At 39.8% G+C, this 14,664-nt stretch overlaps 1 protein-coding gene across 1 annotated transcript in view; it reads right to left on the bottom strand.

Moving 5' to 3' along the window:
- Positions 1-3,609: 3,609 nt before the first annotated feature.
- LOC108576755 (ras GTPase-activating protein nGAP-like) overlaps positions 3,610-14,664 on the bottom strand; it is a 97,129-nt gene continuing 86,074 nt past the window's right edge. Inside the window, exons 3-10 of the mRNA XM_017939811.1 lie at positions 13,832-14,115; positions 12,486-12,772; positions 10,982-11,314; positions 10,050-10,454; positions 9,710-9,876; positions 7,987-9,615; positions 7,080-7,204; positions 3,610-3,989 (exon numbers count right to left, since the gene is read on the bottom strand). Of these exons, the coding sequence (XP_017795300.1) occupies positions 3,719-3,989; positions 7,080-7,204; positions 7,987-9,615; positions 9,710-9,876; positions 10,050-10,454; positions 10,982-11,314; positions 12,486-12,772; positions 13,832-14,115 (3,501 nt within the window). The 3' untranslated portion in view covers positions 3,610-3,718. The remainder of the gene's footprint in view (positions 3,990-7,079; positions 7,205-7,986; positions 9,616-9,709; positions 9,877-10,049; positions 10,455-10,981; positions 11,315-12,485; positions 12,773-13,831; positions 14,116-14,664) is intronic.

Raw genomic sequence — 14,664 nt, forward strand, 5'->3', positions numbered from 1 at the left:
TGTCTAAACAGTTAGTATATATCATCTTCAAATAATAGAGAATGCAAAAAGACCATTGATTTTTTGTGTAGCACAAAGTTCTGTAAAGGTTCGTATCCACTTGTTGTATATTGCGTATGAATTTTGTCGAGCAATGATGATACGATACGCAGATATGCAACAAATGGATACGCACCTTAAGATGTTGTATCCACTCTGTACTTCGTCTATAACAGAACTTGTATACATGCCATAATATCCACTAATAAGAATTCGTCTTTCCATTTTGCTTTATAAATCAATAAATGAACTGAAACATCTTGGAAGTAAAGGGGATGTTGTTGAAGTATATTTATTTAACAGCCATTATATGTCTAATCATATTTATTTGCTCATGTACTGGTACTAATAGATGCTATACGCTTAAATACAGATGATGTATTGCAGAAACGAATATACCAAAAAACTTAGCAATGTACACGCTATTCAAGTCACTTTTAAATAGATTACTTTATCGTTTATCGATTACATCGTCCAACAAGAGGGAGGGTGTACCGTTAAATATATTAATTTCATGGTGTCAACACTCGACGATCGAAAATAGCTTCAGGCGGAGCGATCTCTCCTTACAAAGAATCGCGTTAAAGAAAATACAAAAATGGTGGGGCGGAAAAGGGTATAAGAGTGAATGGAAGGGATAGTGGGACGAAAGAAAGAAGGGAAAATAGATATTTCTATACAAAAATAATCGGCGAAAGGCGAGAAAATAAAACGCTCTCACGAACGCTCGATAATGAGCTATGATACAAGTCGACGAGATAATACTTTTTTTTTTTTTTAATGAGATTAGACTGAATCGTAATCTTCCTCACATACATGCTTTCACATTCGCACACTCAGAGATATTCTTCTTCACTTTCACACAAGATTCTCTTTCTCTCCAAGTCTTTTTTCGGACTCAGCATACGTACATCTCGCGCATCTCGCTACACAATGGCTACGATGATAATATAATTGTTGGCTGTGTGATGTAAAACATAATACATGCTAACGCTTGCGAACAAACGAGACTGTCATCAAATGGTGTGTGTCTAATTGTCATGCATGACACGTTGCTGTGCAGAACTAATTTTTAAAAGAGAAACAGGCAAAAAAAAAAAACAAAAGAAAAAAGATTAGAAGACAGAAAATGTTCGCACGGCTAAGAAATCTCGGTGAGCGACTACTATTCTCTTCTCGAAGAAAAAGACTGTTTTATACATCGCGCAACCGACTTGTTTCTCTCCTGCTCGTCGATCGATCGATTCTTCCACGTATTCGAGATCAATCAGCGTCGGTTCGTGCGACGCGCATCAACGGATACGGAAAATATCTTACACGTAAATCTCGATGCTCTCTTTTTACAATGAAAACCTCTTCATCTTTGGTAGAAACTACTAAATAAATTATATTGTCACTTACAGTAAGAATCGGTATTCGGATCGAACGTGTAAGAAGCTTCCACGGGAGTACGACCGTGAAAAATTCGGCTTCTCGAATATAACTTTATCATTTTCTTTCTCTATTTTTTTTTCTTCTTTGTTTTTCATCGTCCTCTTCGTCATTTGGTGCGCGCGGAAAATCTCGCCGATAATCGCTCGAGAAGAAGACGACGCGTCCTGTTGAAAGTCTTTAATAAAAACGCTATAATAACATGTGAATTTCGTCGCGCGTGAACGGAAAAACGTCGTGCGTATATTATGCTGCTCGAACGCAGCACACGAGGAGAAAAACTAGAAAAATATACACACATATACAAGGTTTTGAAATACGACTCGGTGTGCTTGAGGATTTTGTTACACGTCGGTGTGACAAATGCTGTTAAAATTACAATATACGAGGTTTACCTTACTATTCAATTTACTTGATGCATTCTTCAGTTAAAAATTAGCGAATAAGTTCTGACGAACGTGAGCTCTAAGATCAATTGTTTCGAGGAATCAGTTACCTTCAATTATAGGCGTATTACGATTAGCAATCGAAATCTATCATCGGTGTAAATTGTTTAAGAATAGTAGTAATGTATATAAAAGCTTATAGAAGTTATCAGAAATCAATCAAGGGTATCTGAATATTTGATACAGTTAATGTATATGGTACCAGTGGTAGCCATGTTGATTCTAAAGCGTTTAGAAGGGTTACTATGTGAATCTGGATGAACACATATATAACAAAGAAATCAATTTACTAGCAAATTTGTTCCCATCCTTCAAGCATTAATCTGCATATCAAAAATTGAAACATTAGAAATATTGATAAGTTCTTAAATAAAAGTATATATTCTTGAAGGAGGAATAACCGCAGAATACTTATTTTAACTTACTTAATATTTAACAGTAAGTTCATTTAAAGTTTCAGACATGACGACTGACGATCATACGTTATTAATAAGTCGTCTAAGTATTTATGAAAGCAACAAGAAAATCTTTGCTAGTGAACCATCATCAATCTCTTCTAATTCTTTCACCTTATTGGCACTTCAATAATACTCTAAAATTAAAAAAAAAGTCACTGTACCTCCAAGTCAAATAACTTCAGAGGCCGCGTTCTTCAGAGTATCTTTTTCACTGATCTTTAAACGCAGAATACATAAGTAAATATCGTAACAAAACTTCAGAAATACCCCACAAAGCACAACTCTCCGTACTGCATGCCAGCGTTTACAGTGCATGCAGCTGTGCGTCAACGTACGTATACACGATACTGAACGAACAACGGAAAACAAAATAAAACGTAGAAGGAAGTGGAACGAAAGAAGAGACAGACATTGTTCACCGTCTAGCGGGGGCTCGTCTTGATCGTTTGTCTCTCGTATTCTCGTCTTTGTCCACCGCCAAACAAGTCGATCGATCTTATTCTTAATCGCCGATAAACGATCCGCAATAATTCGCGATCTAACCAGAAGATCCACTGTCCCTTGAACGTCGTCGACTTTCCGGCTCGTTCTTGTCGAACGAAGGAAAGCCAGCCAGGAGACAAACACGAAGGATCAGATCTTAAAAGTAGCGATACGAACGGTCGATCGACCTGTTTAACACTGACTCGAACGAGAACTTCGAGCGTTTTTCGATCGCGAACGACGGGAAGCCTCGCGAGGCTCGCAGCCAACCCAGTAGAAATAATCCTAACGCTATGTGTGTCACATTAAACTTGACGTAAATTATCTACTTAAACCGTTTGCCTATTTACTAGGTAGCCTCTATTTTCGCACGCCTTTCACTCTCTCTCTCTCTCTTTCTCTCTTTGTTTTCGACGCTCACGTTGCGTTTTCTCCGTTTACCTAGGTTCGTCAAACCTAGCAAATGTATCTTCGTGAAACTTTGTCACGAGTTTACAACGATATTTCTTTCAATGGTGCCTGCCAGACAGAGAGAAGCAGACGAAGGATGAAATTGAACTGACAAGAGCTCGAGAGATAGATCCAGAGTTCTCTCGACAGCTATTTCTTTCCTTCGTCGTTTCTCTCTTCTAGGAAGCATTTCAAAGGCGTTCAGAACGCGAGCAACAACTACGTTGACCGGAGTCATCTCGAGATCAGGTTCGTCTGATTCATCGGAAGCATTTACTATACGCAAGAAATACACGCGTCTCCCGTTTTTCCGTTTTTCTCTCGCGAATTCTTCTCTCTCCACGATGGTTCACTGGTCGGTCTTGGCTGGTCCTAGAGAGCGGAAACCAGAGAGGATGATCTACTACTTCTTTAACAGGATGAGCTCTTCAGTTCACCGATGTCGGCAATGTTCTGCAGCAATGCGGCCACTTCACTGCTCGGCTGACTCTTCGCGTTGTATCGTTGCTTCAGGGTGCTCAATGCGGACAACAGTCTTGTGTTTGACGTCATCAGACGCGAATTCGCGGCGTCCAGGGCGGCTATTTGCTGCTCCTGCGCAACAATCACGCGCTGCTTGTACGACAGCGCAGCCGACATCTTCTGTTGGTCGCGCCGTAGCTCCTCCTCCACAGAGATTAACCTAAAATAATCAAATGATCGTCGTTTTAGCAGATTCTGGACACGTTGTGGCGTTAGACGAGTCTTCCTCATTGCGAACCAAGTCGCAAACTTGCCCATGAAACCATCTCTATTCTCCATTGTTGTAGTACGTTTCATTTTTTTCTTCAATACATCTTATCTTCTGATACGTTAATTTAGACATTTTTCAAAAATTGTATATCTTCTTAGTGATGGTAATATTTTAAATTATTCATTAGAGGAATAGAGATTGGCTGCAATGGTTCTGAGCACACATGGAACTGAGCTTCACCTGTAAATCCTCTCTCTATGCTTGTACAATTTGGAATTTTTTAATATTTTATTTTTCTGTTTAATCGATGATCGATTTATGAGAATTGACGTTTCTAAGAGAGATTTTACAGGGATGCTTGAAAGGATCCAAGCGTACCACGATGCATATATCGAAGAAAAGAACACCAATGTACTTCGGAAACGAAAGTTAAAGGAAGCAGCAGTGTCTGGTGCAAAATATCATACGTTCGGACAACCAAAAAGAACAATCAAGAATGCAATTAGGGTACAGGGGGCTTTCTTTCGATTAAAGAAGCGATGCGTCTGCTTCTGCGTTTGGCCACAGTTAAGGTTCATGTGTAAATACAGTGATCACGGAAGAAACGTTCAGGATAATATTCAAATTTAAAGAGCAGCCTTGATTAAACACACAAGAATTTACACAGAAAATGAATCGTTTGCAATTAGTGTTAACTTCAAAATTATCTATATTACCGACAGATTTTGGTTTTGTGAGTCACATAAGTACATATATGTATATAATTTCAGAAACTTTTTCATTGTAAAAATTTAATTGTAAAACTGTCGATTATGCTACTTTGTTTTCTGTGTTAAATCTGATGAATATTTCCTTACTATTAAATACTAATTTCATTACAGTTCTAAAAATTAAGATAACTTTTAGAAAAGCACGAAATTTCATGAAAATTACTAATTACTATTTACTTTCTATTGATTTCTTGTTCAAAAATTTCTAGGATATTCATAGGCTTATTGTTAAGAAAATTACTAGCACTTTCATCAAAATTCGTACACCTTTCCTATCACGAAAGCTCGAGAACTAAAATTTTACTACACGTTACCTCTGCAAATACAACACTTTAAAAACCTCTAACTCATACAAAAGAAATTCAACATTCGCCTTACAACACATAGCAAAAGAATAACTGTGGAAAATTTCTGTGGAAAAACACGGTCAAACTATGTTTTTCATTTCTTAAATAATTTACAACCTATGTGTTCTATCTATTATTTTATTCATACTTCATTTGTACCTTAAGACTTAAAAAAAGAAAGATTTCTAATAAACTTCATAATGTAAGAGAAAGAGAAAGAAAAAACCTATCCTGAACATTTCCCGTGCACGTTGCAACACGCTACGCAGACCTAACACAGAAAAAGTCAGTGGTTGCAGAGAGTGAACCGTGCACACGTGAACAGAACGAACGAACGTGTGAATTTCGAGGCGTGTGTGAGGCTGTATTTTTCGTGTCGGATATCGAGAAACTCGGTGAAGTATAAACATGTGGCTGACTGAAAGAATGTTTTTTTTTTTTTTTTTTTTTTTTGGACGGTGATGTAAGTATAAACACGCAGGGTGAGAATGCTGGTTTATCGAAACAGTGATTCAGAGTATAGTTATATATATATAAATCAGGTGAACGCAGGCTGCGAACTTCGTATCGAATAACGTTATATATATGTATATTCCAAACGCGTGTACCAGAAGAGACGGAGAAAAAAAAAGTTTGACGCGTGTTTTCTTTTCGTTTTCTTTGTTTGTTTACGGACAAAACCAAGATAGAACCACAAGATATATATATATATATATATATGAGATTAAAAAACGCTAAAAACATGTGATGTAAAAATGTAAGAAGCTTAGAAATATAATTGACTCTTACACCAAGGTCCAGATCAAGCCAGAGTATACCAAATGCAGCGGATAGAATGCACAGGAACACACAATCAATTAAATATACATTATTTCGAGAAAAAACAGTAAACCGTGTTCGAGTTACGCGGTTCTGTGGAACTTTCCTTTCTTTCTTTCTTTCTCCTTATTTTTTAGCATTTATACAAGAGGTAGGATTTAGCTTTTCGATTCGACTTTTTTTTTTCTACATATTTGCAACTTATTTATAAGCGACGATTGCTTTGGAGCGGCTTGGAATGTTGGCAGACAGAGCTGAGTAATCATTTCGATAAAATAATTCGACCTTTCCTTCGACGAAGAAACGAGAAATGTTTCGGAGGTTATGTTACATTTTTCTAGTAATTTTCGTGTTCACAAAGTGATCGTTCGAGACAGAATGCAACCAGACTATTATACAGGGTGTCTGATTTTAATCTGTTACTGTAAAAATTTTGGAAAAGCACGTTGAATGAAAGAAAATGTTTTTAGAGGATTACAGAAGGGTTATTAGTAATTATTTTAGTGGTACTACTTCAATTTCATTTGAATACATCTCAAACATTTCACTACTCCATGCATAATAAGATTTCAAAGATATCAATCCTTCTCTACATAATTTCACAATAAAAAAAAGTAATCCTTGTTAACCAGAATATTCTTTCTCCAATATCTGATTAAAATCTGACTGAACTTCTGATTAAAACTCCACGAAAAATGCTTTAATCCAAACCGTTCCCGAATGATTGTAACCAGCTCTGTTTGTCATATCGCGACTCGTGATTATCCCGTCTCTGCGAACGGTAAACGGTTCCTTTAACGAAGAAACCATCGTGAAATTGATCGACAGTTTCTCCAAAGACCCCTTCTTTTGTCTTCGCGCATGTAACGTCGAATGACGAAAGGAAAGAGAAGAAAAAAAAAACTCACGCGATGAAGTAAGTAAGAAGTGAGGAGAGGATGGAAGAGAAAGAAAAAAACCGACGTGAGACTGATCATGAGACGACGTAGGGACCTCGAGTGAAACGCAAGAGAAAAGTGGTAGTCGTCACGGTGGTGGGGTGATCACACTCAGGCAAAGAATCAATCGGTGGGTTAGTGGCCGCGTTAATGAGGATTAAGTACCTGGAAATGATGCTCTTCATCTTGGTATCCGGTGCAATGCCATCTATATCGGTATCCTCGGTTGCGTCTAACCGGGCCCTCAGTCGATCTACGCTACTCTGCAACCTCTCGATTTCCACTTCGTACTGGAAACGAAGAGACGTGGCGTTGTTAGTTACAAGACACAGAAGAGACGGGTTGAGAGGCGTTCCGTTAGGCAACAGGTCAGAGAAACAGGCAGAGAGAGAGAGAGAGAGAGATAAAAGAGACGACTTGTCAGGTGGAAAAAAAGAGGAACTTGTTATGCACAACGGTCAAGTTATCACGAATATATAATATGTACACATGGACGAGTTGTAGATTAAAAGAGAATTTGAAGTTCCTCTTGTGAGGTAAATTGAATAGAAGGTTGTATATAGTTGCTCCTCTGTCTTGATTGTTGCTGGAAAGTTCGAGAGATTGTTGTACATTTGGCTTCATGGACGACGAATAAATTGAATCGAATATTTTTTCGTTTATTTGATCGAGTTTAATCGAAATATACTTAACAGGAAGATTACATTACGACGCCATTACAGTTGTACACGTTGTAACTTGTAGAATTTCTTTACTATGCACATTTTATCGTTAGTTGTACCATGTTTAAAAAGATGTTCAGACTCTCCAAGTAATTTCAAGTTGAATCTCTTGTTCAATTCTAATCTTTAACTCAGCAAAACACACAATATCTTTCCATTTCTTGCATCTCAATATCTCAGAGAAGAACTGAATCCAGAAATATCTAGCGTTACAGGTAGAATCACTCATGAACTAGTTAAACAATTACTATCGTCGAATTTCTTAATAAATCGTTGATACGTTGATAACTTTATTCGTCATCAAAGAAACCAAGTTGCCAATATAGTCATAAGTACACCATATCCGTTACCTGGTCGATGCTTCGATGACTGCGAGATTTGCTCCTCCTCGTCGTGCAGCTCTCCTCTTCGCTGGTGTCGGACAAATCTCGCGTCGAGTCCAGCGACAGCCTTCTCCTCAGCTTCGTACAGCAAACACTCTGATTCTGTTCCGAGTTATTCCTGTGCGTTTGATTAGTCTGCCTCCACTGGTTCTGATTGTTTCTCTGCATATTTCGCACGTTGTTCTGCGGCGGAGGCGAGGGGCTAAGATCAACGCCTCTCACACCCTCTACACCTCCACCGCCGCTTCCCTCTCTTTCCTCCGAGCTACTGCTGCCTCTCCTTCCGTTCCTCCCGTGATTCGACTCCATGTGATAGACAGGATTGGCGAATGCCAGCGGGGCAGCGCTGAGTATATGTGCGTTCGCGTTGTTGCTACTGAGATCCACCGGGCTGGAACTCTGACTATACGCGGCGAAACTCTGATAACCGGACGAAGCGACGTTACTCAACTGAGAGATCGATATCTGCGATCCTTTCTGCGATTTCGACTCGGAAACCTCGTCGTCGGCGTATCTCAACAGATCAGACAGCTCGTCCAGGTTACCGTTCGCAGTCGTGTTGTTCGTTTTGCTAGTGTTGTAATTATTGTTCGGCTGATGATTGATCGAGAGTGTCAGGTTCGACGATGGATTCACCACGACGTTCGCGTTCACCGTGGTCTTCGAGACGTTGTTGTAATTCTGATGCTGCATCTGATTCGCGTTCTCCTCTTTGTTACAATGATTCCTACTCGCCGATCTCGAGACGTTGTAATTGTTGTGATTGTAATTGTCCTCTCTGTCATGGATGTCCAGGTTCTGTAGCCGCGCTATATTGTGTCTGTGATTCTGTTGCTGTTGCTGCTGCTGCTGCGACATGATGGTACAATTGTTCGCCTGATTGTTCTGCGACGTGGTGATGTTGTAGTTGGAATCCTTCAGATTGCTGTGACTCTCTGATCTAGTTGGGCTTGTCGGATGCGTCTGACAGTGATTCACGTTTGCCAGACTCGCACTGGCGGTCAGTCTGTATCCCGCGCCCGTTCTGTTCGACCCTATTGCCCTGTGTTGTCGCACGATAGGCGTAGGTGAACGCGAGACGAACGCCGGTGGTTCCAACGGATAATCGTCCGTGGTAATTTGCAACTGTAGCTTTCCATTCGTTGGCAGGTAAGCGTTTCGAGGAAGCGTGGCAGCTCTGGTGACGTTTGGACTGCGAGAACTGTTGTGACCGAGTGTGTTCGACTGCAACACCTCGTTGCTGTCTCTGATCGTGCCGTTCAACGTGCTGTGATTGCTCAGCGTCGACGTAGCCGAGACGGAGAGATTCGTATTGCTGCTCGCGATCGTCGGATCGTTGTAGCGGAAGATGTTGTTTTGCAAATTTGGATAACGATGAGAGGCTGGCACTGGGCTTGGACCCGATTGATCTAAAGCTATGGAGATCCTCTCGAGGATCTCTGGTAGTCTCGACGGAGGCAGTGACGGGGAAGACGATGATATCGTGACTAAACTTTCACGCAGAAGCGCGTGTAACAGGGATAATTGCTTTCCGAGGTCTATGTAGCCGTCGAATTCTAAGGAATTGTTCGCCGGTGCGTCCTTCGGCAACGGGCTCTGCGAAAAGGCAATTGTAAAAACGTGATTAATCTTCAAATACGGAAGCTTCGATCTTATCCGGCGAAGAAAAAAAAAAAACATCGTTACGTACGCTGATCAGTTGGAGGAAGTTCTTCATGGATGGAGCTTCGCGTTCCAGGAGATCGTTCATGAATTCCATGAAGTTCTCCTTTCCTTGGAATCTCGTGAAATTCGCCAGTGTTTGAAGTGTCTTCGCCACAAGAGTGAGATTCCTTGCAGCCTTTTCGTTTGGGTATTCTGCAAAACGAAAGAAACATGATTCCCTCGTTTCACGATCGCTGAATGTTCTTTCTATCGACTGAAAATTTCACCGAATAATGCTGTAATTTACAGCTTCATTTTTGTATCTAGCCAATCTTCTTTGGGTCACAGATGACCCAAGGATCGTCGATCGATCGGTTATGGCTTACCGTGCGTGATGTTGAAGAGAGACGGGCTGAGAATGGCTGGGCAGAGGAATCTGAGGAATATAGACGCGGAGATGAGATTGTCGGCGATGTCTTCGCGGCCCATGTCGGCCAGACGTTCGCGGAATATACGGAAGCACTCGCGTAATTCGAGAGGAAAGTGAGCGTGGCTAGCCAGTATCCTGCTCCAGGCGAGCTCCACCGCGTTCCTTAGATTCTGTTGTTGCTTGTGCAGAGCCGCGACCGATGCAACCTTCAACGGATCCACCTCGCAATCGCCGCCCTCCACCGCACCCCTTACAACGGCACCCAAGGTCTCTTGTAGGTACCTGTCACCCGTCAACTTCAGGTAGGCCTCCATCGCCTTCGTGGCCAAGGAATTTCCTCGAAAGGTGAGCCTCTCGTCGTCTGAAATTCGATATATCCCGTTTTGATAGACGTGTTTCAGTTTCACTGTAATTAGACTGCGAATTTTTAAGCATCTAGAGGAAATTTAAGATTCAGATGCTCCACAACTGTTTCTTTTTTTTTTAACAAATTTTCAAATTTGTTTTATGGAATTAACGTGGAAGAGTGCAGAGGAGAAAATTAGGGCTTAAATTAGTACATGGAAGTGCGTCGAAATGTTCCAATAACACAGTGGGGACGAATTTTCAAAGCGTTGACAGCAGTGAAAGGGTCGAAGGTGCAAAATTGCACAGAATGTGTGTAATATGAAAAAAAAAATATAAATTCGCAGTCTAATTGTAATTTTACAATTTCCCTGGAGAAGCAAAAATTCCTAAGTATTACAAAGAATGCGACAATATAGGGACTAACAAAATACGAACGTCACAATTTTATTAAAAATTCAATGTAAAATAAAATGTCATATAAAATATGATCTAATTTAAAAAAAAAATTGATTTTGTTGCTGTTTAAAGAGCAGGACTCACCTATTCTGTGTATATCCATCATGACCAGGTCTGCTAGAAATTGAGGCGCTTTCTTTTCACGTTGCATGACGGCTACCAGAGCAGTGGCGATGTCCTCCTTCGCTTTCACGCCAATCACCGGCTCCAATTTCTCGCACAAGGACGCATAATCTGTCTTCAGATACTCCAGGAACTCCTGGTATACCTGAACGGGTAGTATGTCTACAGATTGGAAGCGACATTTCACCCTTAGCGCCGGAGGTTCCTTCAGAGGACCTTTGTCCCCCACTACGGTGTACCATTTCTCTGTTAGGTAACGAGACGTGACGTTGTGCACCGGTATGCTGACGGAACCTGGAGAAAATTGGAAATGTAACGCGAATGATTAGACGGTGTCTGAAAATTCAATTTATCCGGTCATCCTGAAAGTATACGTGACGTTAAGCTGTGTTCGTTCAGTTTGAGAAAGGAACATATTTCCACTGAAACTGAAGGGTCTTTGTCTTGCAGATTTGAATTAATTCTCTTGTGATACGTTGAATAATAATATATTGTATTACTGACGTCTGTAAAAATGTTTAGAAATTGTATGTTTTAGTAAAAATATAAAACATGTTTATATAAATATATCTTTTTTTTTTTAAATATAAAAAACCTTCACAGACAAGTATATATGATAAGTGAAATAGTTCAATTAGATTTATTCTCATGACACGAAAATAAATTCTGTCAAACCACCTGGAATTCGATCTAAAAAACCCTACGAACTTTCGTTCCAACCCAATACAAACCTATAAATATAAAAGTATTTAATAGAAGACATTTCACTATAAACAGTATCTTCATAATGTTATATAAAAAATTGAGTAGGTATTAGTTTCCTTTCGTTGCGAAAGTAGCGTGCAATCTACTGTCAATTGAACACATACTGAAACGCTAGAGCTTCCAAAATTAGATATTTGACCAAAAACAGTATCTTTGTAATGTTATTTAAAAAATTAGGTATTATTGTTTGTTTCTTTTTTTTTTTTTAAGGAAAATAGAAATATAAAAAACCTTCACAGACAAGTATATATGATAAGTGAAATAGTTCAATTAGATTTATTCTCATGACACGAAAATAAATTCTGTCAAACCACCTGGAATTCGATCTAAAAAACCCTACGAACTTTCGTTCCAACCCAATACAAACCTATAAATATAAAAGTATTTAATAGAAGACATTTCACTATAAACAGTATCTTCATAATGTTATATAAAAAATTGAGTAGGTATTAGTTTCCTTTCGTTGCGAAAGTAGCGTGCAATCTACTGTCAATTGAACACATACTGAAACGCTAGAGCTTCCAAAATTAGATATTTGACCAAAAACAGTATCTTTGTAATGTTATTTAAAAAATTAGGTATTATTGTTTGTTTCTTTTTTTTTTTTTAAGGAAAATAGCGTGTGATCTACTGTCAATTGAACATAGTATGATACTCAAACGCTTAGGAACTTCCAAAATTTTTCTGAAAGAAAACTCACCGATTAGAACATTTTTGTCCCTCTTCTTTTTCCTGTCAGCCTCCCTATACAGGTTCACCTGTATGGTGTTGACGGAGGGCAAATGATGGAAGTCAAAGTGCTCGCCCCAGAAGCAGAGGTCGGCCTTCAATTTCGCGGTGGTTCTCGCGTACAAAGTGCTGTCCAGACAGACCTCGCAGAAGTATCGTTTCTTCGCCGGCACACCTTTCGCCTCGAGCAGCCAAATTTGCAGGGAATTGTCCGTTCGCCGCGTCTGCTCCGCGTCAGGTTGAACGGATTTCCTTAAGCTGCGATTCAAACACGTTCAACGTAAACACCCCCTTTCTCGTTAAAATTGAAAACTGGGAAGCGAGGCGAGCCAAGTTTCTGTGTTTACACTTGTGATTCGTACCATGGAATAAAATGGGATAATATTGGAATGGTCGCGAAACGATAAGTGTCTACGATTGAGTTTTTAAGAATTTTATAATTTCGAGTGATATTTCTAAGGAACTTTTAAATTTTATAGAAAAAACGTAAACGTCTTCTCATCCCTCAAATTTTTCTATTCTTTTTTCGGGATCACGAGATCAACTAATATTTTAAGTATACGACATTCTATCAAAGATGACTAACAATATTTCACGTACTATCAGACAAATGAAAAGTGCCAATTAGCATTTTTAATATTTCAGGTTTCTGTCTGTGACTGTCGTATGGTAAATCTATGTGAGAAACGCAGATCAATTGGCCTACACTAATAAGAACTGCAGCAGAATGCAGGTGAAAACGAAAGCGATTATAAAAATTTGACTGGTCATTCGACTCCTTATCTTTTCACATTCCTATCAATTCCCTTATTGGAACACTCGAAAAATCAAAATTCCAAGGACGACAGAGAACACTCATACACGACCCTAATTCCTTATCTTTTCATATTCCTATCAATTTCCTCATTAGAACACTGGAAGCTTTAAAATTTCAAGGACCGCAGAGAATACACTTGTACGACCCTAACTCACGATTCCAGTCTTCGCCTTTATAATATTTCTATCAATTTCCTTACAACACTCGAAGCATAAAAATTCGAAGGACGACAGAGAGCACACCTCCACACCCAAAACTCGCGCTTCTACTCCTCATCTTTCCAATATTCCTCTCAATTTCCTTATCAGAACACTGGAAACATTGTCAAGCACTTCAACGACCTCACGGTATTCCTTCCATCGACCTTTTTACGTATTCGTCAGCGTAGCCATACCTGCTGCTCGTTGCGCAGGTGGGGCGTCGAAAGAAGACCGGAAAAAGGAGCAAAGTAGAAAGAAGGGGGGAGGGGGGAAGGAAGGGATAGGAGGAACGGTACCAACCTGTGTAACCACTGGTCCCGTTCGTGAGCGGTCCTGCAACTGAAATACTTGGGTACACCGGTGCTGGGTGTGACCTGGAAGCAGTGAGGTCTGCCAAGCAGGCTCGGATGCAGCGGTGTCACGGCCGCGAGGTCCATCGAGGTCACCGCCTGTCCGCAGAGCAGGGACTCGTGTGAACGGCAACCCCGAAGTCCGGCGCCGCGTTGCTTCTGTCGCTCGAGCTTCGTCACGCTCTTCGTCCTCTTCAGCGGGTTAGAGCGGAACGACCTCTTCGAGAAGAAGTTCTGTGAACAGAGAAAACAGAGAGAGAGAGGGGTGAATGTTGTTCCCTCTCGTGTGGGGAGATTGCACGTGGCTTGCGAGATCTTGAAAATTGAAGAAGAGATGGGAGGACTGATTTTTTTTTCTTTTTTTTGCACTTTACCGTTTTTAATAAATACGAATTTCTTGTTGAACTGTAGAAATATGCTCGTTCTCGTGGTCGACAGCCCCCCTAATTTGTTAGGAATAAGCAAATAAACAATACCAGGTTTAATACGAGCAGGAATAATTATACTATTAGCGAAGTTTTAATTATCTGGGTCATTTAAATAACGCAGCAAACTGAAATTAGAAAAATTATGAAAATTAAGAAAAATGTTAATGTAGGTATCTTTAATTGTAAAATAAGGATGTTAAATGGAACCAGTTAAATGTAAAGAAAAAATATTAACGGTAAGATCAAATTACTGTCTTTCGTATTTTCCATTTTCTTGGAATATCTAATTATCGTCTTACGTGAGGGTCGCCAGTGTGAAAAATGGAAAAAGAAATTTTTTCAAATTTCTTCTTTC

This window comes from Habropoda laboriosa, unplaced genomic scaffold (assembly GCF_001263275.1).
Source record: "Habropoda laboriosa isolate 0110345459 unplaced genomic scaffold, ASM126327v1 scaffold447, whole genome shotgun sequence".
NCBI lineage: Eukaryota > Metazoa > Arthropoda > Insecta > Hymenoptera > Apidae > Habropoda > Habropoda laboriosa.